The sequence below is a fragment of the Aphanomyces astaci genome (assembly GCF_000520075.1).
Source record: "Aphanomyces astaci strain APO3 unplaced genomic scaffold supercont1.50, whole genome shotgun sequence".
NCBI lineage: Eukaryota > Oomycota > Saprolegniomycetes > Saprolegniales > Verrucalvaceae > Aphanomyces > Aphanomyces astaci.
The window spans coordinates 44921-70228 of NW_009798313.1; the positions used below are offsets into that span (position 1 = coordinate 44921).

The 25308-nt window shown below is 51.6% G+C and overlaps 11 protein-coding genes across 11 annotated transcripts; 6 read left to right on the forward strand and 5 right to left on the reverse strand.

Annotated features, from left to right (window-relative positions):
* The first annotated feature begins 37 nt into the window (after positions 1-37).
* Positions 38-7363, forward strand: H257_13624 (hypothetical protein). Its single transcript, XM_009841205.1, has 16 exons — positions 38-199; positions 246-519; positions 571-1757; positions 2189-2216; positions 2328-2519; positions 2584-2759; positions 2816-3158; positions 3475-3918; positions 4016-4198; positions 4306-4524; positions 4696-5181; positions 5254-5437; positions 5497-5906; positions 6279-6525; positions 6592-6821; positions 6908-7363. Exons 1-16 carry the CDS (start codon positions 90-92, stop codon positions 7301-7303), a joined length of 5109 nt encoding a protein of 1702 aa, XP_009839507.1. The 5' UTR covers positions 38-89; the 3' UTR covers positions 7304-7363.
* Positions 7364-7619: 256 nt separating this feature from the next.
* On the forward strand, positions 7620-8782 carry H257_13625 (hypothetical protein). Its single transcript, XM_009841206.1, has 4 exons — positions 7620-7812; positions 7880-7991; positions 8041-8282; positions 8348-8782. Exons 1-4 carry the CDS (start codon positions 7696-7698, stop codon positions 8705-8707), a joined length of 831 nt encoding a protein of 276 aa, XP_009839508.1. The 5' UTR covers positions 7620-7695; the 3' UTR covers positions 8708-8782.
* A 393-nt stretch (positions 8783-9175) lies between these two features.
* Positions 9176-13414, reverse strand: H257_13626 (hypothetical protein). The gene is made up of 12 exons (XM_009841207.1): positions 13037-13414; positions 12730-12975; positions 12509-12630; positions 12267-12417; positions 12125-12199; positions 11381-12076; positions 10931-11101; positions 10730-10855; positions 10134-10416; positions 9983-10087; positions 9517-9735; positions 9176-9432 (listed from the first exon to the last, which is right to left on the reverse strand). The coding sequence occupies exons 1-12, from the start codon at positions 13346-13348 to the stop codon at positions 9266-9268; spliced, it is 2673 nt and encodes an 890-aa protein (XP_009839509.1). The 5' UTR covers positions 13349-13414; the 3' UTR covers positions 9176-9265.
* A 612-nt stretch (positions 13415-14026) lies between these two features.
* On the forward strand, positions 14027-15460 carry H257_13627 (hypothetical protein). The gene is made up of 3 exons (XM_009841208.1): positions 14027-14415; positions 14461-14844; positions 14915-15460. Exons 1-3 carry the CDS (start codon positions 14048-14050, stop codon positions 15387-15389), a joined length of 1227 nt encoding a protein of 408 aa, XP_009839510.1. The 5' UTR covers positions 14027-14047; the 3' UTR covers positions 15390-15460.
* A 566-nt stretch (positions 15461-16026) lies between these two features.
* On the forward strand, positions 16027-17305 carry H257_13628 (hypothetical protein; the record flags this gene model as incomplete). Its single annotated transcript, XM_009841209.1, has 5 exons — positions 16027-16355; positions 16405-16579; positions 16642-16861; positions 16943-17184; positions 17246-17305. 5 exons carry the CDS (start codon positions 16027-16029, stop codon positions 17303-17305), a joined length of 1026 nt encoding a protein of 341 aa, XP_009839511.1.
* A 27-nt stretch (positions 17306-17332) lies between these two features.
* Positions 17333-18837, reverse strand: H257_13629 (hypothetical protein; the record flags this gene model as incomplete). Its single annotated transcript, XM_009841210.1, has 5 exons — positions 17333-17430; positions 17494-17644; positions 18059-18163; positions 18228-18345; positions 18407-18837. The coding sequence occupies 5 exons, from the start codon at positions 18835-18837 to the stop codon at positions 17333-17335; spliced, it is 903 nt and encodes a 300-aa protein (XP_009839512.1).
* Positions 18838-18915: 78 nt separating this feature from the next.
* Positions 18916-19728, reverse strand: H257_13630 (hypothetical protein; the record flags this gene model as incomplete). The annotated part of the gene is made up of 1 exon (XM_009841211.1): positions 18916-19728. One exon carries the CDS (start codon positions 19726-19728, stop codon positions 18916-18918), a length of 813 nt encoding a protein of 270 aa, XP_009839513.1.
* Positions 19729-19883: 155 nt separating this feature from the next.
* Positions 19884-22040, reverse strand: H257_13631 (hypothetical protein; the record flags this gene model as incomplete). Its single annotated transcript, XM_009841212.1, has 6 exons — positions 19884-19992; positions 20054-20256; positions 20654-20728; positions 20794-20862; positions 20918-20986; positions 21063-22040. 6 exons carry the CDS (start codon positions 22038-22040, stop codon positions 19884-19886), a joined length of 1503 nt encoding a protein of 500 aa, XP_009839514.1.
* Positions 22041-22176: 136 nt separating this feature from the next.
* Positions 22177-23717, forward strand: H257_13632 (hypothetical protein). Its single transcript, XM_009841213.1, has 5 exons — positions 22177-22543; positions 22608-22719; positions 22774-23002; positions 23078-23221; positions 23301-23717. Exons 1-5 carry the CDS (start codon positions 22201-22203, stop codon positions 23649-23651), a joined length of 1179 nt encoding a protein of 392 aa, XP_009839515.1. The 5' UTR covers positions 22177-22200; the 3' UTR covers positions 23652-23717.
* A 363-nt stretch (positions 23718-24080) lies between these two features.
* Positions 24081-24663, forward strand: H257_13633 (hypothetical protein). Its single transcript, XM_009841214.1, has 3 exons — positions 24081-24254; positions 24305-24438; positions 24490-24663. The coding sequence occupies exons 1-3, from the start codon at positions 24119-24121 to the stop codon at positions 24538-24540; spliced, it is 321 nt and encodes a 106-aa protein (XP_009839516.1). The 5' UTR covers positions 24081-24118; the 3' UTR covers positions 24541-24663.
* On the reverse strand, positions 24568-25204 carry H257_13634 (hypothetical protein; the record flags this gene model as incomplete). The annotated part of the gene is made up of 1 exon (XM_009841215.1): positions 24568-25204. The coding sequence occupies exon 1, from the start codon at positions 25174-25176 to the stop codon at positions 24568-24570; it is 609 nt and encodes a 202-aa protein (XP_009839517.1). The 5' UTR covers positions 25177-25204.
* Positions 25205-25308: the final 104 nt, after the last annotated feature.

Consider the following 25308-nt stretch of genomic DNA (forward strand, 5'->3'; position numbering starts at 1 on the left):
GCAATATGAAACCACCAACAACCACATAAACGAATGTGCCTTTCCCATCAAATTGGCCATCTACCGAGTCATCTCACAGCTACAGTAACATGGAGGAACAGCGGCCAAGGTTCTTTACAGTGCTACCTTCCAGCAGCCCCACGCACATGACCGTGGTGAACGGATACTCGCGCAACAAAGCCCCCGTGATGTCCGACATGTACTGCATAGACATCACCATCTGCCGATCCTTAGCTTTCATGTAGAGCCAATTCCCGCGCGGTGAAGCGGCGATCTGGCCTGGACTCGTTGTCCAAGGAAGTGCTTGCAAAAATGGCCTACAGACGACTTCGAGCCAAGCGACGCCTTGTGATCGCGTTGCCGTCAGCGCTCAAGAATAATCAACCGTCCAGCGCCGCCCTAGATATGACCAACGAGATGATCAGCAATAACTCATCGACGACTCAAACCATGACGTTGTCCCTGCCCGTGAACGAAAGGCGCAAACACTCGGATTTACTCGACCTGCTCATGAAACCTGTACACTTAGCATCTATGAACGAGCCCGTACAATCAAAGCAAGCTGTCTAGGTAATGCAAGTCAGTGCGATCGATCGACCGCAAGCCATCCCCATGCCCCCCATATTGCTCCCCCAGTCCTTCCTAGACGATAATCCAACCCCCAAAGAGATGATGCATGCTGGACTTCTCCTCGATCCGACTACAGTGCCGCTCCCGTCCCTGCCTAGCATAGACAGCCCCGCTACTGCCATGCAGTTCCCATCCTACGCCGCCGCGGCAGACGTCGAGGAAATGACCAAAGCCCCACCCAAAGTCTCAGTGCACAGCCACCAAAAACGTCATCAGGCCAACGGAGCCACTCCAGGGGGAACTGCAGGAGGAGGACGGGACGACGCGGGGGGAAGTGCGGCGGCGGCGGCTGCTGCCGACATGGAAGAGATCGACAGGAAGCGCGCGGAGATGCAATTGGCCCCCCTGAATGGCGGCGCGACCGACGAGCAGTTTGAAGTGAAACTGCTCAAGAAAATTGTGAACCGGTCGCGGGTGATGAAAAAGTACATGAACCCCAACGCGTTGACTAGGGAAATGATGACCGACATTCCACGCGACTCGTTGTTCAACGTGATGGAAAACCCATCGGACATTCGGACTGGCGGCGTGGACGGGATGGACATGCCGCGCACGCCGCCGCCACTGGGGTCGCTGCACCACCAGAATCGGCCACGCAACGTGTTGATGACAGGAACGGAGGACGCCGCCGCCGCCACCAACTTGAACCATTCCGTACGCGCGTCGCATCGCAATACCATTTCGCTCGAGGCGCGCCACAAAGACGTGCACAATTTGGGCGACGACGACAATGACGAGCAATCGCCCGAAGACCGGCGCAAGAGCACCAACTTGTTTCAAAAGTTCTGCCACTACATTGTGCACAAGCAGCGCACCAAGTACCAGCTGCGGACAAGCGTCAACATCATCAGCGAGATCGACTGCCCCGAGGCCGGCGGCTTGGACGCGCTCAAGAAAAAGGCGCCGATACCCCGCCGGCAGCAGGACCGCGACGCCGCCAAGTCGTTCTTATCAGGCGTCGACGTGGTGCTGACGCTGGACGAATTGTACGAAGAGGCTGTGGTCGCCGAGAAAGCGCGCAATTGGCGGCGGGCGACCATGCTGGCGTCTGCGTGCATCAGCATGGAGAAGGAGTGGACAGAACCCTTGCTGTTGCGTGCACGGCTGTGTCGACGCCTCGGGTTATGGTATTGTCCTTTTACCCTGAATTTGGACTTTTGCGCTGATTCGCCAAATCTTTCGATCGATAGTTTGTGTATGTAAACATCGTCCAGTATATTTCAGTCACACACGAATTCGATGTTGTTGAATTGGTCGAAGAGTGACTTGATTGGTCACTTGATTATTGTTGTGGGTTTTGATTGGTCGATCGATTGTCTGCCGATTTGGTGCTGCCATCATGTTTGAGTCTAAAACAATTTTTGCCATTGGGCACCCCACTCCCATTTCGAATCGACTTGACAATGTGTGACAAGGTGGAATGGTTGTAAAGGCCAGTTGTTGGGGGGGGGGGTTGTCCGACAAGAGGTTATTTTGCTGTGCTGCTGCTCGTAGATTGTAGTTCGTTCATATTCTAGTTGAAAACGACAAAGTCGATTAACCGTGCAATTAACCCTAGGACGCAAGCCCTGAAAGATCTGACGTCGGTACGTAACCGTGCGATACTGTGCTAGGCAGTATGTTGTTCTTTGCGACGTCAGAAGGAGTAGATAGTGTGCTTGGTATTCTTCCTGTGAGCTAAACTAAGCTAAGTCTAGGCGCTTCGACTGTGCCCCAACCACCAGCGTTTGCTGCTTCAACGAGCTCACGTGCACACGCAGATGCAAGAGTTCCACTCGGCCATTGTTGATCTGTCGCATGTGCTGAACCAGCAGCCCAATTCTGCCGAGGCGCTGCTACTTCGATCCAAAGTTTACGCCAAGCAAGGACACACCACGTTGGCGATTAAAGTATGATATGCAATCTAGCCTGTATATTTCTATTTTCTACCACTATAACTTTCCCTTCGCGTAGGACTTGACTGCCATTACAAAAAACGACCCAAAGAACTGGCGGGCCTACTACGAGCGTGCGTACCTCCGACACAAACAGGTCGAAGGCATGGGGGACGACAGCTCGAGCCTCCAGCCCCCCATGTCCAAGGAAAACAAAGCCGACGCTGCTGACGCTGCGTCCCACACTGCCGTCACGTACTCTCCTCCTAGTCCATAAAACTTCTATCTCTGAATGCACTGACTATATATAGCAACATTCCGTCGCTGATTGGGCAAACGATCGACGACTACATGCAAGCAATCCGAACGGGGTGCTACTTGAACGATGTGATTGAAACCGTCGGGGACCTGACGATCCGCCTCGTCGAGTGGACACACGATGCCAAGCACTGCTTGCAAGTCGTGGGTGGCCTCGCCGCCTTGATCGCTCTCATGGACGAGACGGAGGGCAAGCTCAAGGACCAGCGGCGGGCGGCAGCCAAGGCACAATCAATAACGTCGTCGCATGACACGACCTTGTGGGAACTCGAAGAAGACCGACTCGCAAAGGTGATCGCGTGTCTGCTTACCCAGCGCGGCCGGCTGTACATTTTGGTATGCAAGAAATGGTGGCACCAAGTGATAAATATGTGACGTCGTTTGAGGTGTATTTGCTCGTGTTTGAACTTGATTCTTTAAAGTAGTTTACACACTGAGGTTGGTAATTTTGGTATGGCAACTTGTGCTCGGCTCGTAACCACTAACTTACTGTATGTATATATTAATGTATACCTTATGGATCAATGGTACCTACGATATTTTGCCTTATCGCGGTAGACTAAACAGACTATTTAGTTTGCGATGCATGGGATTTGAACGCATCATATTATTAGCTTCGTAGTACACTCAAACCATGCAATGTGTGGCACAGATCGGCCAACACACAAAGGCGTCGACAGACTTGGACCGAGCCGTGATCATGGACTACCATTACGCGCCGGCCCATTTTTACCGCGGCGCCGTCGCCAGCGTCCACGCATGCGACGACGCGAGTCGCAAAGTGGTGATCCACCATCTGAACCGATGCATCCATTTGGACCCGACCATCACGGGCGCGTACATCGTCCGGGGGGGTATCTACTGCGCCGACCTTCGCTTCAACAACGCCCTGCAGGACTTCAAGGCGGCTGTGACCATCGACCCGACCCTGGACGACATTTGGATCCAAATCGCTATTGTGTTCCTCACCCATTACCACGACTGCGATGCCAGTGCCAAAGCCTGTACCCGGGCACTCAAGAACGACTTGGGGCTGACGCAAGCCCTCCACCTGCGCGGCGAAGCGCTGGCACGCCAGGGCAACCTCAAAGCGGCGGTACGATCATTCGTTCTTTGTAATGCTGTCTGTTGGGGTTGTAGTTGTTTTGTCCATATGTTTGAAGTGATTGGGGTGGTTGACGGGATGCATATAGATGCGGGACTTCGTGCGGCTGGTAGTGATGCAGCCCACAGATCGCTTTGCGCACTTGATGAAAGGCAAGTTGCTGCTTCAGCTAGACCATGCGCGGCCGGCGCTGTACGCGTACAAGCAGTTTATGGAGATGGACAGTGAACTCGAGACCATGGACCGCATCACGCGCGGCAAAGCTTACAAGGTATGTCTCGTAGTTACGACGTTATCGCATGTCTGTCTGTCATGACGTTGTCGCAGTTTTGTTTATGAAAGTGACGACTCCACTTGTTGGGATATGTGTATGATTAGGTCCTGTCACAACATTCGCAGGCGGTGCAAGAGTTCAAACTCGCCGTGGACGCCAACCCAAGCCCTGAAAACCTGTGCTTGTTGTCCGAGTCGTTGCATTCAATGGGCGACACGGAAGCGTCTCTCCATGTGATCAACCTCGCGATCGCATCCGACCCGGGCTGTGCCAAGAGTTATGTGCGGCGCGCGCAGTGCTATATTGGCAATCACGCGTACAAGGTGCGGTGCTCCTCCTAGTGTTGACCATGACCCCCCCCTCTTTACGATTATTATATATACGTAACAACAACAAGCACACAATACGTTATCCCTATTCTCACCAAATTACAACACACCTGCAGGATGACTCGAACGATCCAAAAATCTAATACTATGTGGTGGTGATGATAGACTGCCATTTTGGACTACGACCATGCTCTCACATTGGCCGACAAGTCGGAACTGTATCGCATGTACTACGAGCGTGCGTTGTGTCGGAGCCAGCTGCTCAGCAAGGCGTGGAACCAACTGTATGCGATGCAGCGTGGCGAGCGCGTGCCTTGTTATTACGAAAACAACTTTCAGTCGGGCCAGCCGCTGCCTGTGACACTGTCCGCCACCGACATGAACCCGACATGCATGACAGCGTTCATCAAGCAAACGTACGTGGACACGGCCGCAGACTTTACCAAGTCCATGAAAGCCAGCGAAGTCATGAGCGATCCGTACGTCGAGCGCGCGGCGCTGTACGCCCTCGGCGGAGAGTTCAATCGCGCCTACGACGACCTCGCCACCGCCATCAAAATCGACCCGCACAACCTGAACGCGTATATCAGCGCAGGAGTGCTCAAGTGCAAATTCTCCATGTACACGGCTAGCATCGAGTGCTTCGACAAGGTAAACAACTCATAGTATGTATCCTCTGTAATATGAGCGACAAGACTCATACAACCGCTACTTGCGGTGCAGGCACTCAAGTTCCACCCCCACTGCGCGCTCGCCTACTACAACCGTGGCGTGGCGTACCATATTTTGAACGTGTGGGCGCAAGCCGACTCGGACTATACCAAATCCATCGCCCTCGATCCAACCAACATGGACGCGCTGCGGAATCGCGGCATCGCGCGCTGCCATCTCATGAACTTCCAAGGCGGTACGTATAATTGTCATGTCTGTTCCCGTCGAGTTGACCATTTGGTGTGTTGTTTGTAGCGGCCGAAGATTTTGAAGACGTGCACAAGAACGCACCCGACGACATGGAGCTACACATGGGACTCGGCTACGTGTACTTGAAGTTGAGCCGGTTCACCGAAGCCATCGCGTTGTTTAGGTCGTTGTCGAGCAAAAATCCTGTGGCCATCGACGCCTACTTGGACGCAGGCAACACGTTCTTTACCATGGCCCTGTGCATGACGGACTCGACCAACATGACGGCGGCAGCGGCGTCGGCAGCGCTGGCCACCACCAACGCGCCGGCGCTGTCCAAGGCCGACACGAGCAAGTCGTTGCTGCAGCAGTCGCTGCACTGCTACCTCCGCGCCACACGTATCAACCCAACCGATGTCAACATCCGACTCAACCTCGCCGCCTTGTTTCGGGCCAAAGGGGATGAGTCCAACGCCGTACGTACTTGTCTTGTCATGCATTGGATTCATTATTACAACATTAATCACGGATGTAGTGGTCTATATTTGAGTAGTCCTGTTGTCTTCGTTTCTATTGTAGTTGCTGTAGGTAGTTAGTATTGAAGTTGCCATTGGGATTGTGGTTTCTGATATGGTTGACATTGCTCTGTTGGAATTGCTGTTGCTGTTGTGTTGGAGATTGGGGGGGTGCTGTTGTGGTCGTTGTAGTAGTAGCGTTGCTATAGAGTATTGAACTCTATCGTTTGTGGCTCTGGTTGTTGGGAGTCCGACACCCTCTGTGTGTGTAAAAATATAGTGTTAGCAGATTAGAACCATACCAATACTAATATGGTCAAACGGTTGTTCTAGTCGCGGCAATACAGCGTTGTGATGGCGCTGGACCCGACCAACCAGGACTTTCATGACGAAAGGGCCATGATGCTGCTCGAAACCGGCCAATTCGCACACGCGATGGAGCATATGAATGCTGCGGTCAACATTTCCGTGGCTTTAAGTCCGATCGTTGCAATGGAGTACACATTGCTCGTCAAGAACAAGGCCATGGCGCTGCATGAACTCCACCGCCGGCGCCAGCAGCTCACGCCGTCTGCCCCGCGTACGTCCGCCATCTACTTGCACTTGATCGTTATTATGATATATTGATACTCCAATCTTGCTCTAGACCCAACGAAACGTGCCGAAGAAAATGGCGGGCGGACGCGGCGCATGTCTGTGGCGGCAGAGGTGCTAGCCGACAAAAAGTCGATTCTCGGCATCAAGAAGACCCTCTCGGTGCATCTCGCCAATCGCGGCAAAGTACACGAACTCATGCTCGACGTCGACGCTGCCCGACTCGACTACTTGAACGCTGTGTACTTTGATCCGTTGAATTTTGACGTGTACTTTCATTTGGTACAGTACACAATACTAGTTAGTAGTATAGACCCACCAAACCACCAATCAAAACAAACGATTGTCCCACTCTCACATGGGGGTAGGGGACGCTGGCGGTCCACGACCGCAACCTGAACGACGCGATTGAGTACTTTTCACAAGCCCTTGTGATCAATCCCAAGCTGGGCGTTGCCAGTGTCAACCTTGGCGTGGTTTACTTGCTGCTCCAGTCATATGATTTGGCCTTGTACCACTTGGATATGGCGAGTACGTTGATCCCCGACTGCGCGTTTGTATGGGCGAACAAGGCGTGTGTGTATTTAAAGCTGGACCGCGTCGACGACGCCGTGTGTAATTTCTCGTATGCGATGAAGTGCATGCCTACGTTTGCCCCGTTCTACGTGTACCGAGGCCGGTTGCTGTCGTCCCAAAAGCACTTGCACGATGCCATGGTCGATTTTGCAGCCGCCCTGAAAATGGGCTATACGGGCGAGTTGTAGCTTGTCATAGTACCAGCATGTATAATGAGTTGTCTACTATGACAAATAGTAAAACTAGTATTTTATTGTTGTTTTTGTTATCAAATTTCCCATGGTCATTATCCAGAGGTACTGTGTGTGTACTACGGGTAACTCATTTCGCCCTTTCCGATAGGAAATCGAAATAGATTGTAGCCAATCAGCAACAAATAATTTGGGATTGACCAATGGGAGAGATTGGTGCTTTTGCATGCCATGAACGTTGTCGCTCCAATACAGTATGGGAAAAATCGAACGAAAAGATTTCGAAGTTATTATTGCCACTTACGAGTGTAATGTTCAAGTGTAACTTGCCTTAAACCTGGCGGCGTGAAACCGCCATATCATTGCCCTACCGCAACTCCAAAACGGAGATGGGTCGTCGTATGCATTTCAATGTCCGACTTGTGGCTGTGTGGGCAGCAATCGTCGCCAGTGTCGTGCGCGCCCAAGATGGTACTTGCTTGGCCAGTGGCGTGCCTCCCTACCAAGTATGAACTCATGTCCACCCTCACTCAACCCATATACGTCCTCCGAGCTGAATTCTCGTTGTCGTAGACCAGCACCAAGTACGCCCTGGCGTTTTGCACGCAATTTCAGGCGGCGCGGTGTTGTCTACCGGTCCACGACAATGCCATTCAACGTGAATACGTGAATTTACTCGCGTCAAGTACGTACACATTCATATCACCTTAGATATGAAGTTGTACAACTCCTAGGTACAGTGTGCGCAGAGATGCTCAACGTCCACAAGAGCACTCTAGCCCATATTATGTGCGCCTCGTGCAACCCCCAGTCTCCCCAATTCCTGTCTCCCCCACGCAACCCAGGCTTCTTCTCAGGCCAGACCACGTTCAAAGTATGTGCGAGTTTTGCCGCCGCGGTCGCCCCCTCTTCGTTTGACCAGTGCGGGCTGAGCCAGCAAGCGTACCGGTACTCCCCATGCACCCCCACCAACCCCGTACGTCCCTTCCTCTGAACGTTCTAGAGCTACCGGTAGTGGCTTAGTCACTTGTATTGGTCCAGGTCAGCGCATCCGCCGCCTGGCCTGACACGTGCGCGGACGGCATGTTCGTGTGCCAGTCCAAAGCTACGCAGGCGTTCTCGTGCCAGCCGACCCCCTGCGCCAGTGACGACGTGCCCACGGGGTTTGCTAACACCCCCTGTTCAAACTACACGTGCACGTCCAGCGCCATGTTCCTCAACGACAACGGCGGTGCCAAGCCCGTCTTTTACGAGAAGGTGGCGGTAGAGATCATCGACGACATCAACAGTGGTCCGTGCTTTGAGCCTGTATTGGTCCACAGCAGCGCTTCGGGGGTCGGGTGGCAAGTGACAACGCTCCTGGTCGTGGGGTGGTATTGGGGGGGGTGGGCGTGCCAGTAAAGCATATCCTTATATAAAAGCGATGTAAACATGTATGAGAGCATACTACAACTCTCGAACACAAGCACAATAATCAAGTGTAAGCTTAGGTTCAACGGTTGAACGAGTTTACAAGATGAACCTACCATAGCAAGGCCAGTACCCGTGGTCGATCCGATTTGTGACATCTCATCGCTTAACCGATTTGTTTTTTCGTTCAGCGCAACACCTCATACTTGTATGGAAATTTCAAATATATATATTAGATTAGGGGGCTTCGAAAATTATAGTAACCCTCCTCCTAAACGATGATCCAAAACGCAACGACGACGAGTTATTAAGGTTATACGACTGTACGTACATAGCACTAGTATACATGCTATTCCTAAGCTTAGTCCTATGATTGAAACAATCAAATAGAACAAACTTGTCCCTGCCGTCCATTCAATTTGCATCCGTTTGTGTGCGAGCAAGTGGCGCACAAGTCAATGGCGTTAACGTCACAATGTTGATATTGTAGGTATGAACAATAGATATATAATAAACCTGTACGAAAGCTCGGATATATACGACGACCCTTCACTTGGCAATGCCGTTCGAGTACTCTTGGAACTGGTCGTACTTGGCCGTGCCAAAGTTGTCGAACGCCTTGTGAATCAGCCCCTCCACCACCCGCCCCACTTTGTCTTCGGGGACGTTCAGGAACAGCCGGTCGCGAAAAGCTTGGAGCGTCGCCGTGACGTTTCCTAAGATGACGACAATGGTGACGACATTGGTGACGAAAGCAGAAAAGAACGTGGTGAGAAGAAGCATCTTCGAAATAATTATACCGCTAAAACAGGGCAGCTTGGAGTGGAAACTCATCACTTCCACAAGCGTATACAGCGTTTCACCGTGCCGCCGCGCCGCCACCGCCGCCTGGATGCACAGGTCCGTAAATGTTTTGAAGTTGGCCGAATCTTTGCCGCCCATGCACTCGACCATCTCCATCGTGAGTTTGAACGGCGCCGTCTCAAAGCTAAACGACCCCCCCGGCGCCCGGCCCAAGACTAGTAAAAAATATTATATATTTCATCCTGGAACGCAAGCCATGCAAACTAGCCGAGCAGGCGATATATTTATATATATATGTACATGTTTTTTGTCGTGTCGACAATAGCTAAAGGCTGTGCAGACCCATACAATAGCAATACGCCAACCCGAAAATTATCCTTTAAATATTGACCTCGAACCCATGAAAATCGATCAATTATATATATATATACTGTATATACTTGTACATAAATAGGTACGTACAAAAGCCAAAGTCAATGTGCACGACGTGGCCTTCGACGTCGAGGAGGATGTTGCCGTTGTGTCGATCTTTAATGCACAAGATATAACACACGATCGAGTACGCCGCTACGACAAAGGTATCAGTAAATATATATATATATATGTATCCTACCCAGACTTTGGACAAAGTTACTCGACGCTGTGTGGAACATGGTGCTGTTGGTGGCGCCATAGATCGATTCAAAGTGATTTCGTAGGGATTTGAACCCAGGACTCTTCTTCAGCCCGTCAAATGACGTGGCGTTCGCAACGAGCTCGATCAGTCCGGTGCTGGCGCCTGTCGACAGAATACGGTATGGATGCAGCTTGAGCTTGAGGTGCTCGCGCTTGAACACATCGTCCAGGTACGAGATGAGCTGCATAACCAGCACTTCCTGGCGCAGGTCGTCGTAGCTCTACTCGAAACCATGGTACACAATCCAACCAAATGTATATATGTATCATCAAGACGCACATACACACACAGTCAGCCCAAATGCTGCGAAAAGACAGAATGAACATCAAATTTGCCCCAATCGAATGAATCGGCAGACAATCGATCGACCAATCAAAACTCAGCACACTAATCAAGTGGCCAATCAAATGCACTCTTTGACCAATTCAACATCGAATTAGTGTGTAAACGGAGATGACATGTTCAAATTGCAAATGAAAATGACGCAAATATGCGAACGATGACACAATTAGGCCAACAATATAGGCAAAAACCTTGGCAATGAACGACTGCAAGTGCACTCCGTCCCCGTGCGGGTGGTGTGCGTGGGCTAACCGGGCACTCTTTTGGCACTTGAGTTCTCCAAATATGGCCGCCAGCTTAGTTCGTCTGTCGTCGTCCTATCGTCATGATCAATATCTTTATCACAACATATATCCTCATCATCATCGTTGTCACAGAAACAACTGGCGTACCATGAGCAGTTCGTCGATGAACGGCGTCGACTCGTTCAGCACGGGAGCGTTGCATTTCACCGTGTCAATGTGCTCGTCCTGGGCATGCAAATGCGCAAACAACGCGCACGACACGTCCATATTGGCCGAGTTGGGCGTGGTGAGGAAATGCATTAGCACCGGGGCTCGTTCCTAGATCGATCAATAATAGTACAGTACTAGTATTAGATATAGGGTGTCGAACCACAATACACATAATACTTGATCCTTCTAAAATATATATATAGGGTTTCGTGTTTAGAATTCTATAAATCTCATTTTGATCCATACAAAAGTACGTTTCTACAGTCTAGGTAGACAACATATATATCTATTTTACGATACATTCCAATACGTTTACAAACTATATTCACGTCATAAAACGACCAAATATTGATCGTGGGACAAAAACCGAGTCAGCAGTAGTCGTACATGGGTTTTGAAGACGTAGCCTTCTTGGGCACACACAGCTGCGACGTGGTAAAAGTGGTCGGTGGATCGACAGAGCGGCAGGTACGCATACTTGGGAAGGGTTTCGTGGAGACGGGTGAGTTTAGTTGGGAGGAGTTCCTTTCGCTTGGACACGTCCACAAGGCGCAAGTCTTCGCAAATGTCTGTGATCGCCTTGACAAATGAGATTTGCGCCGTAAAAAAGTCGTATCGCATTTGCTCATCCGACGTCAAATGGACTGGAGCCGACCCTGACGACGTGCGTGCGTTTCGAATGGACGAGTTGTCTTGGGGGGTACCAATACCCCCAGCAACTTTCTCCGCAACGAAAATGTCGTTGTGTTGTTCGGTCGATGGAGGATCCACCACGGGGGCGGCCTTGGACACTTCGTGCTCTTTGCCACTATCGGCGTTCTTGTTGTCAGCCAACGAAGCACCGCCATCAGCAGCAGCAGCAGCAGGGGACGGCTCGGTCAAGATGACCGCGTCGTCGTCGTCGTCGTCGCTATTTCTCCGTTCAGGCTCGAGAATGAACGACCGCATGCGATCGGACATGCGCTCGATGGCGCGGGACGGCCCCACCTTGGACGGGGACGATGGAGGGGGCCCGGGGGGAGCTGAGGCGACGTCCACTTTGTCTACCCACTCCTGGAGGTCTTGGGCAGTCAACGCGGCAAACTACATACAAAACATAAGCAAAAAGAACCCAACGACAAGCTAAAGTACCTTGAATGTTGTGTTGCTAAAACTGTGGTGGATCTCAAAGTAATGATGCCGTTTGGGGTTTGCAATAACTCGAACCTACAGCGCCTCCGACTTAGACTTGTGGGATGGTCGACGAGTAGTTAGTTGTAGCTAGGATAAATACCTCTGCCCGTTCAAGAGGAATTGTGTTGCGGGCATGACGATCGTGACGGTTGTTGTAAATGAACAGGATCTTGCGCTCGATGCAGCACCACCGACGATGCCAGCTCCGGCGGCCCAGTTTGCTCGTGCCGCCCCCTTTCTTGTACAGCCATCTAGTCGTGGCCACAGGGGGAAAATGTATGGAGATTTGGAGTTTAATGGGGTAATCACGTCGACATAAGGGCAAGAAGGACGTTAATTTACCCTTCAAATGACTCTTCTACAAGCGACATGCACGCACTAGATTGAGCGGCAAAGAACCGACGGTCGGCTTTGAGAATCAACCCCATTTCCGCCTTGGAGATCTGATGGCTGGCAAACAATTCCTACCATTCGTTATTATTCCATGCCTCTAATCAACCGTATATGTGACCATAGAGCGTAGCCATGTCGACATGTATATACATATGGCAGTCTCGACCAACCTTGGCTTGCTTGTTCACGGGGGATCCATAGATGAAACACTGCTCCAAGATCACAAGGAGCTGCGCACACCGCGTAAACGTGCGCGGGTTGCCGTTCTTCTTGGGCCGATGCTCGTCTAACGCACCGTAGACTATCCAAAAGAACTGCAGCGCAAAGTGGCTGCTACTCAGCGACAAGAGCATCACAAACTGCTCCATCGCCTCCATCGGCAGCTCCTTTTCCAAGTGGAGCACCATGTGGGACAGCTAGCATGTACGCAGCAATATGGGATGTGGCTTGGTGGTCTGTACAAGATGGCATGTGTACCTGAGGAAGGTAAAAGTCCACCTGATCCAAGATGGGCCGTGTGTTGGTGAGCTTGCTCAGCTCGTCGCACAACGAGTTGGTGAACGCGACGTTCTTGCGGTGCTTCCAAATGGAGATCATGAGCAGGCGCATGTCGATGACTCCATCATGGACAAGCGGGCGCGTTGATGTCGGGCCGAACGAGCTATCATGAGGAATGCCATCCACGAACGACTTCGTCGGACTTCTCGGGACAGGAGGAGGTACGTCCACAGGAGCCACGGGAAAAGGAGGAAGCGGTGTCGTCTCCGTGTCGGCGGCAACCACCTCCATAGCTCACACACAAAATAGAAGTATACGCGTGGGCGTAACGAACTCCCAAGTGGTGGCCTGTTGGAGTGATCTCCTGGACTTGTCACGAGTGGTGCAGTTACAAATTCTGAAACGTCGTCGTCCGGAAATATCCGGACTCGATAGTACGAAGAGTCTGATTATAACAAAGTGCATGTTGGCCGCTGTTATGAGTTGCATATGGCTGGCGTTCCGAACGAAGTGAGCTATACAATAATGTAAGTTACTTACATGTAAATTTACAAGTAGAGATCACTCGGGAGAAGAAGGCTGGCTCTACATAGGCTTTTATCGTGATTGCTTTAGGGTTGCCACTGTACATTTGGACGATTGAAAGAGGAGTGCTTGAACGGAGGGGCATACATATCAGTTGCAACAACAGCCAGCGGTGTTTTATTTCCATAAAGTTGTGGTTTCGTAGCTCAGTCAAGTTGTATGCAGATGGTTCTTGGGGGCCGCGATGGAGCATTGCATCATGAGCTTCTGCAGTACCTAGAGTAATACTAGTACTGTAGTAGTACGAGATTTTGGTTGACTGTCAGTTTTTTCGTCGCTTGGGTCGGATTGGTGGATTTTGAAAAGTGTTATTATTTCGCACTTTTCGCCAAATACTTGTTAGGTTTGGTCACTATTTTGGAAAAATTCAAATTTGCGTCAATACCAGAATTGACAATTCACACAATGGTGTTTCGGGTGGCAGCGCCGCGGTTCGAGTCGGACCATGACCACGACCAGGATGTGAAGCAAAGCAACCGATTGTTTGACCTCATGTCGCATGAGATCATCGAGCAGCGCCTGGAAAACCTCAAGAGAAAGCCCAAATGGACTCAGTGGCTCGATGCGTACGTCCACAAGTTGGACAGGGATGGCCACGACGACGACGAGTGGACTCCACGAGGGGGGACGAACGTGACCGCAAAAGGCCGTGAAACCCATGGAGCTAAGCGATCCGGCTTCTTCTCGCACGTGTTTTGGACGATCGTCGGCCTTGTGTCGATGCCATTCATCGTGCTGTTTTGCGTTCCGTTTCAGCGTTTTTACTCACCATAGTAACCCTGCGCGAGTTGAATGTATGGTTAACGCTTCTTACGTAGCATGTGGCCTCTGGGATGCCATTCGCCGACGAGCTTCCTCAAGCAAGCAGTGCTCAATGCATGCACAATCGTTTTGATCGTAGCAGTGGCGTACTGGACCCTCTGCGACGAGCTCCCTACCCGACACATGGAGACAAACGTGGCGCTGGTGCGGCAGCATGCGTCCATTCTGTACTTGAAGCTAGTTCATTGCGCCCACAACCTACGCGTATCCGACGACATTGCCAGCTTGAAGTGGTTGCAAGCGATCGTGGAAGGGGGCAGCATGGCGTCATTCGAGTGGCCTGTCACTGTGCCAAGGGAGTGCCTTGGTCCTATTCTGGACGCCCTCGTCATGGCCGCCTTTCTTGGCCTTTTGCTCAACTTTTACTCCAAGTGGTCTAGGTAGTGTGTGTAGATGATAGTTACCTGCATGTTTGCATTCTCATCTGAACGACCGACCTCTTCATCGTAGGTATGCCATCTTCACTTTCGTGCTGGTTCAGTATACGCTTTCTTCGCCATATGTGCAAACGGTGTGGACGCCGCGGCCCGCCATCACGTCGTTAGAGCCTGCATATGCGATGCTGGACGAGCCACTGGTGGTGACTGTGGAGGGCGACCACCTGCAGCCGGGCGGCACTGTCGCATGGATTCCATTTTGGTGCGCGCCGTCGACGTATGCATCATCAGACGCGTTCTTCGTGGGCGACTGCGACAAGCAATTCGGCGCGCCTTTTGCCGCCGGCGTCGTGCACGTCACGTTCACGTTGGTCGACACGTTCATCCCGTGCTACAAGCACCCGCCCAACCCAGTGCACCCCCAAGTGTTTGAGTGCTTTGATGCGTTTCAGATCCGAGTCAAGACCAGGCAAAACATACCCGGCTTGTACGTGAAACCAAACACGATCACGGTCGAGCTCTCGGCGGACGACACCGTCGTCGTTTGAAGCCTCCAGCATCGCTCTTGTGTATATGGCAGCATCAAATCTCTATTTAATTGCATGGTGCAGTTTTTTTATTACATAGTCGCGAAGTCTATGTATGTGGTTACGTTGGGCGCCGAACGCCCCGTCGTCTGTTTAAGCATCACATTTCAAGAATAGTATCGTGGTAATTTAACGATATATATATATATATATATATATATATATATATATATATATGATATTATTACCACTATATTCTTGAAATATTATATAATCCTATTTGAAGAATATAGTGGTAATACGTAACATCATATACATGTATTAATACTAGTTAGTACCTTCGAAATACTATTAATAGTATACTCAATACTATTAATAGTATGCTCTGTAATAGTATACTCTGGGTGGGGTCGGTCGGTTCACAGTTAACAATGTAATTTTCGTTCGTTTCTAGCGATTTGATTGGCTTATCATAAATTCAAGTAAACCCATTGGCCAATTTGAAACTGTGTTTTGTATGTACTTCGAAGTACTTTAAAACACTGGGACTTGTGTTTTCTATATCATTGGTGTTTGACACCAACACTCTGCGAGAGAATGTTTGCTTCCGGACAGGGAAGGACAAGAGGAACTTCATTTTGAAAGCAACGAGAAGAGCATGGCGAGCAAGATCCCCGCGACGTTCAAGGCCGTGACGCCGTTCATACGACGGGCAGAAGAGCTGGATCGGGACCGAAGCCGCCCCGAAAGCCAGATGGTGGCGTACTATTGTCGACAATACGCTATGGAGCTTGGGATCAAGCTTCGGAACCACGACGCGTCGGACGAAGCGTCCAACTACTTGCTTTCCCTCATGGAAGCGCTGGAATTGGAGATGCGCTCGTTGCCTGCGCACACTCATGAAGAAGGTCGCATCATCTGCGAGAACTTTGCCTATGACATCTTCATGCGAGCCGACGAAGAAGATCGCAACGGCGGCTCCAACAAGTTTGACGCGCCTTTCCCATCTCCTTATCTCATGGATGCTTCCTTGTAGGAACACTGCTCGTACATTCTATGCGGCCGGGAGCTTCTTCGACATTTTGAAGCAGTTTGGACCTCCCAGCGAAGACGTGTTGGAAAAGACAAAGTACAGCAAATTCAAGGCCGCCGACATTCTGAAAGCCATCAAAGAAGGCCGAACTCCCACGCCTGGAGCTCCCAGCGAACAAGTACGTCTCTCGCCTTCCCCATCTCGATGACCACTCGTAGCTAATGCCAACGTCCATGGTAGATCCCAAACTCCGCCGCCGTCGACGCCATTGGCACCGCAGGAGCACCTGCGCAACAGCAATTCGTCGCAGCCCCTTCCCCGCCAGCCCCTGCTCCTTCCAACGCCCCCGATTTCCCAAACATGGCGGCATTTAGCTACGATATTCAACAACCACGACCAGCACCTGTCGAACCCGAATTCCAACAGCAACCGCCACGGTATACCCCACCTCCACAAGCAGGTAAAGTAACGAGCGACTGCACTCTGCTTTCACATGCGTGTAACTCTACTCGAATACTATTTTTGACTTCCATGGATGTAGTGGCACCGCCGCCTTCTCCACCTGCTTACGCGCCACCGCCGTCCGCGCCGCAGTATGCCCCGCCTCCGACCCCTCCCCAGTTGACGCAGCCAACGTACTCTGAACCGGCCCCCCAACGATCCATTCCATCGTACCAACCGCAACCTGTGACTGCTGGTCCAGCTCGGACAGGAGAGGGGTGGTCGCAAAACAACATCAACGACGCCATGGAGTGCGCCAAGTTTGCCGCGGCGGCGCTCAAGGTACAGGAACGAATATGGAATCGCCTGACATTCAACACAATGCATGCCTCGTGGATTGTAGTCGCGAGAGGTGGAGCTGGCGATTCAGCGGCTGGAACAAGCTCTCCAGTGTTTGCGTTAAAACGAAGATGGCAGTGTTGGGTGCTGCTTATGCTTTGGGCGTAGCTCGTTTTCGACCTGGGAGCGCACTCAACGTCGCTTGGGTCCAGTCGCGCACGTTGGAGTAGTCGACCAAGATCTGAAACACTATCATCACAAACAACATGAGCAGATTGCCCCCTTTCTCCATAGGACTGACTCTCTCTGTACCGTGGTTCACTGTGAGCACCCTTGTGGCTTGACCCATGTCGAGGACCTTGTCCAGAGGCAACTTGGCAGTCTGAATGCCCTGGGCCACTGCTTTGTCGAACGTTGCGCCTTTCAATCGATTGCGGTCGACAATCCCGCCAATGATGTATACCTACGTCAAGTCGATACATTCAAAATTGGAGTGTTTCGGTGCTCAATCGATCACCAAATCAGCAGACAATCGATGATCGACCAATCAAAACCCACAATACTCATCAAGTACCCAATCAGATTCATTCTTCGACCAAGTCAACACCGAATTAGTGTTCGATTGAACTTTGTACGATCTTCACATACAAAAGTCAGTACAAAGAATCGATTGATGATATAGATTTGGAGAATTCACACAAAAGTCAACCAAATTTTGGGTAAAAGAAAGGCAACGATCTTCACATACAAAAGTCAAAGAATCGATTGATAGATTTGGCAAAGAATCAGCAAAAAAGTCCAAATTTTGGGTAAAAGAAAGGCAATATCACATTGTCAACAGTGAATTATCCATCATAGATCGACAGGTCGGTCGTGCCTTGTCGGATTGGAGGTCGTTGATCACGTTGGGGGAATCAGCCGTCAAGTAGACGAGGCTTTCCTTCTTGAACACGTCCATGTATGACTTGGGCGTGGCGCTGCACTACTGGGACGAGCGCATGACGATTCACATTCTTGTGCAGGATGGATCGAAAGAAGGAACGTACGCCGAGCCACGTGCCAAACCCACCGATTTTCACCAAGTTGGCTTCGGTTTCACCCGTCAGGGACGTCAAGAACATGGTCGCTGGCGTGTCGCTGCGCTTGTTGACGCCGTACGAAAACCTGCCGCCCGGCAAAAATGAGAGATGCAGTGAGATGGGAGGGGTAGACAACACATACGTACATGATTTGCTGCGACAACGACTTCTTCTCCCGACTCGTCATGTCCTCTTCGAACCCGCAATCGATGACGATCGTCGACCCTTCATTCGCACGCATGAGGAAACTCTCGCGTTTGAGAATCGACCGTTCTTTCCGCACGAGCACCGCCGCGTCGCTCATGTCCAAAACAGGTTGCTCGACAGCAGGACGCAACGCCTTCTTCTCCTCCTTCTTCAATCGTTTCTTCTCCTTCACAGCGGTCCAAATCTGTTCGCGTTTAAGACGTCGCAGTTGTGTTTTCCCGATTTTCGGGGCCTCATCGGCGAATGCGGAGGCTTCGGATGCTGTATTGTCGTTTCCTGCCTGATCCGTCACCTCTATCTGTGGGTCGTTGTCCACGATATTGCGGCGGGTGTCGTCGCCGCCATCGATCGCATCGATCGAGTCTGCCATGATGGTGTCAAATGTCGATTGGTTTTGCTAGCCAATCATCGGGCTGTTTCGTGTGTTGGATTAAGTGCGAACACGTACTTAACAAAACCCTTCGGCCTTTCGTCCCGCCAAAATGCGAAACCATGCAATTAACACCCGGCGACATGTCCGTCGGGCATGCGCGGCCTTCGCCATTCCATACTTGCCGTCCCTTTCACGTATCTCATGCATCCAAGTGTCTTCTTCTGTTGGACAGGCTACCGCGGCGCATGCAGCTGCGGCGCGATCTGCCCATTGCATTCGACTAAGTTGAACCTTTCTCCAGGTAAGCACCACGCAGCGTAACTTCATGCGTTCACCCAATGCGCTAAGTTTGTTGCGCCGCAACTGCCGGGACAAGCACTGCTCGAGACTTATTTGGAGGTTGATGTGCGTGAGATCCACAGTCGACACGCATGCCACTTGTGGTTCCGACGTCTGGGTCGCCTTGGTCTCCAATTGATTGCTCGATGTGCATGTTGCCTTGTCGTTAACTGCTACCGTCGTGGAAGCGTCGGTCGGAAGGGAGCGTTGGTTTGCGTTAGCTTTTCCATCGGGCCAATGCAATGCAATGGAAGTTCGGGGCGACTGGGCCATCATCGACACAAGCTCGCCAAACATTGCTTCCACTTCGCATAGGGAGGTTGTGGTCGCGGCATGCAGCCCTTGCAAATCGCGCTCGAGACACTCCCCGAGTGTGGTCAACGACTGTTCGCCATACATGAAGGGGGTTCTCGTTGTCCTGGACGATGAAGACAGCATTAGGGGGGGCGCTGTTGGCGGATTGCCGCTTTCACGGCCAGTGGACACTTGGCCCCGACATCCGCGCTGGAGGAACTGCTCCCTAGCTCGCTCGATCGCTGGGTACATCATTTCTCTTCCGTCAATCCTCCGGTTAATCATCCATTCATCCGGATAACCCCCGGATGATCGAATTTCCATCTTTGTACTAATAGAGGTTACCCTGCATGTTTCTCCCTGTAAATGTACATCGTTGAGCCTACATGGACGTCTTAGACCTCCGCCGATCAACGCCGCGCGAAGTGCGTTCTCGCATACGATTGATTGTCGTGGTGGTTGTCGTCCACACGCTGTCGTTTACTGCTGTAGTTCGTAGTATCGTTGGTGCTTTCAAACCTACCGATCAATCGCATCACAACCCCGTACTATCTCAAGGGGAACAAGCTGCTTACGGTACCTCTGGTGCTTGACCCCGCGAGGCTTGCTCGTGGGGCAATTGGAGGCGATGTGGCCCGTGTTGTTGCAGTTGTAGCACGTCTTGTTGCTCAAAGCAGGCAGGTTGTCTCGACGTCGTCCGTTGTCTTCGTTGTATCGAGGCCTGGCCGACCTGTCTTCGTACGACGACCGGCCGCGATGTCCTCGTCCTCCTCCATAGCATTCCTACATGACAACAACCACCCATCAAAAATGGACCAATCAACCGTAAGATTCGAAAAACAGAATTTTCGATCACAAAAAAGAAAACCACCCCAAATATTGTCAATTTGATACAAATTTGGGGAGGGCCAAACCGATCCACAATCAATCTGATTGGTTGAATTTCATTGAGAAGGTTTTGATTGGCTAATAATTTTGAGCTCATCTGAGGTAGCCAATCAAATCGATTTAAATTCCAACGAGAAACCACGCCACAACACGAAATTTCACTCGAAAGCACAATACTATTATAGTACAAATTTTAACAGTGGAAAACATTACGCGACTCGATCGATACATAATATATATATATATATATATATTTACAAACCACGTACAATTACAATGATATCGTTCGTACCTCGTGGGGATGTGGGCCACAGCACTGGGGGCAATAAATACGCTTGTTTGCAGGTCGCGAGTGCGGCACACAGGTCTATTTGATCATTATGATGAGGACATGTCATTCGCGAGCAATGAATTAGATTGATTAATCCGTACGAGATGGCCGCGTTCAAAGCACACCATGCATCGCACATACTTGACGTCGCTAAGTCGAGGGGGACATTCCTAACGACAATCGCGTAAGTCTCATTACGAGCTAGGTGGTTACACTGTGTCGTACTCGGCTGATGTGGTCGGATGCGCCGCAAGTGGCGCAAAAGCTGACGTTCTGTCGACCATTGGGGCAGTTCTACACACACGATGTTTGGCATGACGAGGACATCTGGGGTGAGTGACAGTTTGTACTACTACTGTATGCGACGCACCCGAAGTTCGTGTCCAGGTTCGTGGCATCGATGGCAAAGCAAGTGCGGGCACTCGTTCGATTTGTGGTTTCTGTAGCCGCACATAAAGCATGGACGCAGCACGGTCGAGTTGACGCACGCGTTGGACATGTGGCCGATCTCGCCGCAGTTGAAGCATTTGGTGGTCAGGTCCTTCTTGAAGTACCGTGACTCGGGTCTCGGCCGGGATGCGTTTCCAGGCGGCGGGGCGTTCGGCTTGTCCGGGCGGCCTAGCGGGGGAGATTTCTGCACAATGGGCGCGCCCACGGCCAGTGTTCTGGACGACTCGTCGCCGTCCGAGGCCTCTGCATGCTCGTCATGTTCGTGGTCCGAGGTGGTAGTGTCGCCACGGAAGCGCGTGCCAAAGTCGTCCAAGATGAAGTCCTGCATCGGTTGCAAGTCGACGTCTTCGACCAACGCGGCCGGCGCGCGCGGCGCGAGGAACCGACTCGCCCACTTTGACAACGTGATCGACGTGCGGTTCACGGGAAGCGTTTCGTCGACGTCGGACGACTCGGTGGACGAAGTCGACGCAATAACCTTTTGTACCGACACGAACGACTCGTCCAAGTCGGATTCAGATAATGGGGATCGGAGCGCTGGTCCGCCATTGTTGGTGTTGCCTGGTTTCTTGGCCGAATGTGAGGGCGAGAGTGTAGCCGAAGCGCTACCAGTTGCGACACTAGGCTTGGCCTTTGTCAAGGGATCTGTCGGCTGACTTGGAGACGTGTTGTCTGTCTTCGACTTGATAGCCTTGGCCTGCTTTCGCGTCTGCTGCACCACCTTGCCCTGCGCACCAGCAGACTTGGTTGCGGCTTGCGGCGGTGAAGGGTCCTTTTTCACATGCGCCATCGGGTTGGACATGTCAAAGCACTCATCGTCTTCGCTGTCATCTTCGTGAATGACAATCACCTCCGGGTCGGAGTCCTCCAAGGTCTCTACACGCGACGACGACGACATCCAAGGGCCATGCACCAGTGAAGTTGAAAATACAATACCGTTTTGGTGGTCTCTGTATTTTTATATCGTATTCATTAAAAGAGGTTTAATTTGCCGGGAAAGCAAGTGCTATTTTGGCTCCATTTTCACATTCACAGCGGAACTTACCACATCCACGACCATGGGGATCAAAGGGCTGATGAAGCTATTGACGGACGAAGCACCAGGCTGCGTGAAGGAGCTCCAGATGTCTGCATTGAGCGGACGGAGTGTGGCCATTGATGCCAGTATGGCGCTGTACCAGTTCTTAGTGGCCGTGCGAAGCAACGGCGAGCACGGCGGCGCCGCCCAAATGCTCACAAACGACGCGGGCGACGTCACGTCCCACATCCAAGGCATGTTCAATCGAACGATTCGCTTGATGGAGAATGGACTCAAGCCTGTGTACGTGTTCGACGGGAAGCCGCCCGTGATGAAAGGCGGTGAACTGGCCAAGCGCACGGAGCGGCGACAGACTGCGCAGGGTACTACGACCGAGTCACACCATGATGACGACGATGAAGTGATCCAAACTTCTCCTACTTCTAGACAACTTGAAGACCGCGACCGAAGAAGGCAACGTCGAGGACATTGAAAAGTTCAACAAGCGCTTGGTCCGTGCCACGCCCCAACACAACAACGACTGCAAGGAACTTCTCGCGTACGTCATGCTAATCTCGTCAAAGTTGCATCTGACGGATGCCCATGACCGTAGTTTAATGGGGGTGCCATTCATCAACGCCCCGTGCGAAGCCGAAGCGACGTGTGCCGCGCTGGCCAAGCACAACAAGGTGTTTGCCTCGGGCACGGAAGACATGGACGTGATGACGTTTGGCACGCCGGTGCTCTTTCGTCGGCTGACCATCGCCGCCAGTCGCAAGCTGCCGATTCTGGAAATCAAACTCGATAAGGTGTTGGCCGAACTCGAACTCAGCTACGAACAAGTACGTCTTCGACCACCACCACCACCCCCAACACGTCGTCGCAACCTCGATCTCTTATTCGATGACTCGATCTAGTTTGTCGACTTATGCATCTTGTGCGGGTGTGACTATTGCGATTCCATCCGCGGCGTCGGCCCCAAGAAAGCCTTGTCTGCGATCAAGGAGCACAAATCTATCGAAAACTATGTCACCCACTTGCAAGCCCATCCAAGCAAAGGGGTACTACGTACATACTGTATATACACGACTCGTATATCTTGGTTTTAAAGCTGTGACGACGATGTGTGACGATGTGTAGATCACAGTGCCAGACGAATGGCTCGGCGAAGACGCCATCTACAAGCAAGCGCGCGCCATGTTCCTCGAGCCAGACGTGATCGACATGGCGGACGTGGACATCAAGTGGAAGGACCCGAACGTGGATGATCTGCGCCAATTCCTTGTCGATAAGCACGGATTCAGCCTCGACCGTGTCATGAACGCTATTGAAAAGCTCAAAAAAGCCAAAACATCGCACTCCCAGCAGCGCATGGAGAGCTTCTTCACGGTGTTGCCGTCATCTGACTCGAAATTGAAGCGAAAGGCCGACGACAAGAAAGCGGCCAAGGCCAAGGGAACTGCCGCCGCCAAGCGAGGACGCAAAAAGTAGAAACACCATGATACATGACACACTAGTCTGTAATCTATCTACGAACGTGGTGGATAGAGGAGGCCATAGTGTGTGGCAGTGTGTTCTATCACACTCAGGTTGTTGGCACTGTATCCCAGCCTGGGATACAGTATGTGATGTATCGGCACGTTATGAGGTTGTTGAGATGGTGGGAGCTGGCACCGACGTGAGCCAGGTCATGATGGGAATGCTACCAGTGATGCGTCTTGGGATGCATGGTGTGTACTGCCACATTCGCTTGAGTACATTCTCGACTGTAGCTTGGGAAATGAAGGACTTGGCTAGTATGGATGGCGGAGATGTGCATGTATCTGGCTGCACTTTTGCGTATATATTGGTACTTCTCTGGCTTATGGCTTCAAGTTCAACACTGAACATTGCACTGGACGGTTACATTTCGGTTACGTGGAAACGGATAACCAGCACGACGCTTTAGCATCATCATCATGTCGACGGGGCCGGAGCGCGACGAGGCGTTATCGCAAGCGTTCTTTGAATCGATCGTCGCGTCGGCGCCCACAACCGCCGACCAGCACGACCGGCAGTACCTGATCCAACACCTCCTGCCGTGCCTCGTGCCAGGTACTCATCTTCCTCCTAACGCCTTCATGATGTACACGACCACTGCATAGCTTTGACCAGTCTACTCCGGGCAGAAGAAGAGGTCCAGACGCGAAAAGGCCGAGGGGAGAACGCGCTCACCATCAAGCCACTCGACTACCTCGCCAAGTACTTGTATCGCCACAACCCACGGCACGCAGAGCCTGTGAGTCGTTGTCTATGTGGTTGGTGCGCTATGCTAACATGACATATGTAGTCGGAAGAGACCAAGATGCTGACGCGATTAGCCAAGAAACTCGTAGGGTAATCGATCGTGCATATACGTTCTTTTCGATTACGACGTGTCGGGGGATGCAACGGGAGATGGGGACGCGACATCAGGAGACGAAAGGGGAGAGATGTAACCTTCGTCGTCGTCGTCGTCGTCGTCGGCAAAGCTGTACTCGTGCTTCACGACACCTTCCTCTGTCGGCGCTGGTGACGGGTCGGACACGTGCTCGATGCTTCCTTGGGGTTCGGATGCTGTGTCATTTGAAGCAGGGCGACCAGATGCGGCATCGGATGGATTGTCGTCATCCCCGGCCTTCTTTTCTTCTTTTCGCACGGGCGGTCGCACCGAGTTCGATGGAAGTTGGCCCCACAGTTCAGATCCACTGGGTGTGTTGTGCCGCAGACTGCGCGTCATCCGGGCTGCAGCGCCGTCGATAGGAGCTGTTCGTTTGCGGGTGTTGAACTGCGCCTTCTTCACCACCGCCGACGACTTACCAGCAGTGTCGACGTTGTGCTGGAGACTAGACTGAAGAGCAGGAGTGGGGGTAGGTACCACAGGGATCCATGCCAGAACTTCTAAGTGGCCACCAGGGCCGACATGCTTGAGCTCTTTTCGCCACTTGCGCACATGAACGTGGGTGAGTCCTTCTCCCGTCGCCGCCGCGTTTTGCATCTTCAGCGATAAGATGTTGCGAAAACTCGTGATTTTTTCGGCTTCAGCCGTTCGAAATATAATATTACTACGAAATATTACTTGAGTTGTGTATATAATAATATTTGAAGTCAATTTTATTCCTACTTTTGT

Bases quoted from the DNA above. Each gene is read 5' to 3' on its own strand.
- H257_13624 (XM_009841205.1), top strand. From the start codon at position 90: ATGGAGGAACAGCGGCCAAGGTTCTTTACAGTGCTACCTTCCAGCAGC. The intron at 2,760-2,815 runs GTACTCTCCTCC...GACTATATATAG, and splicing joins GCGTCCCACACTGCCGTCAC to CAACATTCCGTCGCTGATTG. The intron at 4,525-4,695 runs GTGCGGTGCTCC...TGGTGATGATAG, and splicing joins TTGGCAATCACGCGTACAAG to ACTGCCATTTTGGACTACGA.
- H257_13625 (XM_009841206.1), top strand. From the start codon at position 7,696: ATGGGTCGTCGTATGCATTTCAATGTCCGACTTGTGGCTGTGTGGGCA. The intron at 7,813-7,879 runs GTATGAACTCAT...TCGTTGTCGTAG, and splicing joins GTGGCGTGCCTCCCTACCAA to ACCAGCACCAAGTACGCCCT. The intron at 8,283-8,347 runs GTACGTCCCTTC...GTATTGGTCCAG, and splicing joins CATGCACCCCCACCAACCCC to GTCAGCGCATCCGCCGCCTG.
- H257_13626 (XM_009841207.1), bottom strand. From the start codon at position 13,348: ATGGAGGTGGTTGCCGCCGACACGGAGACGACACCGCTTCCTCCTTTT. The intron at 12,631-12,729 runs GTTGGTCGAGAC...AACGAATGGTAG, and splicing joins CCGTGAACAAGCAAGCCAAG to GAATTGTTTGCCAGCCATCA. The intron at 12,077-12,124 runs GTACTTTAGCTT...TTTTGTATGTAG, and splicing joins TTAGCAACACAACATTCAAG to TTTGCCGCGTTGACTGCCCA.
- H257_13627 (XM_009841208.1), top strand. From the start codon at position 14,048: ATGGTGTTTCGGGTGGCAGCGCCGCGGTTCGAGTCGGACCATGACCAC. The intron at 14,416-14,460 runs GTAACCCTGCGC...CTTCTTACGTAG, and splicing joins CAGCGTTTTTACTCACCATA to CATGTGGCCTCTGGGATGCC. The intron at 14,845-14,914 runs GTAGTGTGTGTA...TCTTCATCGTAG, and splicing joins TTTTACTCCAAGTGGTCTAG to GTATGCCATCTTCACTTTCG.
- H257_13632 (XM_009841213.1), top strand. From the start codon at position 22,201: ATGGGGATCAAAGGGCTGATGAAGCTATTGACGGACGAAGCACCAGGC. The intron at 22,544-22,607 runs GTACTACGACCG...TCCTACTTCTAG, and splicing joins GCGGCGACAGACTGCGCAGG to ACAACTTGAAGACCGCGACC. The intron at 22,720-22,773 runs GTACGTCATGCT...CCATGACCGTAG, and splicing joins GACTGCAAGGAACTTCTCGC to TTTAATGGGGGTGCCATTCA.
- H257_13633 (XM_009841214.1), top strand. From the start codon at position 24,119: ATGTCGACGGGGCCGGAGCGCGACGAGGCGTTATCGCAAGCGTTCTTT. The intron at 24,255-24,304 runs GTACTCATCTTC...ACCACTGCATAG, and splicing joins CCTGCCGTGCCTCGTGCCAG to CTTTGACCAGTCTACTCCGG. The intron at 24,439-24,489 runs GTGAGTCGTTGT...TGACATATGTAG, and splicing joins ACCCACGGCACGCAGAGCCT to TCGGAAGAGACCAAGATGCT.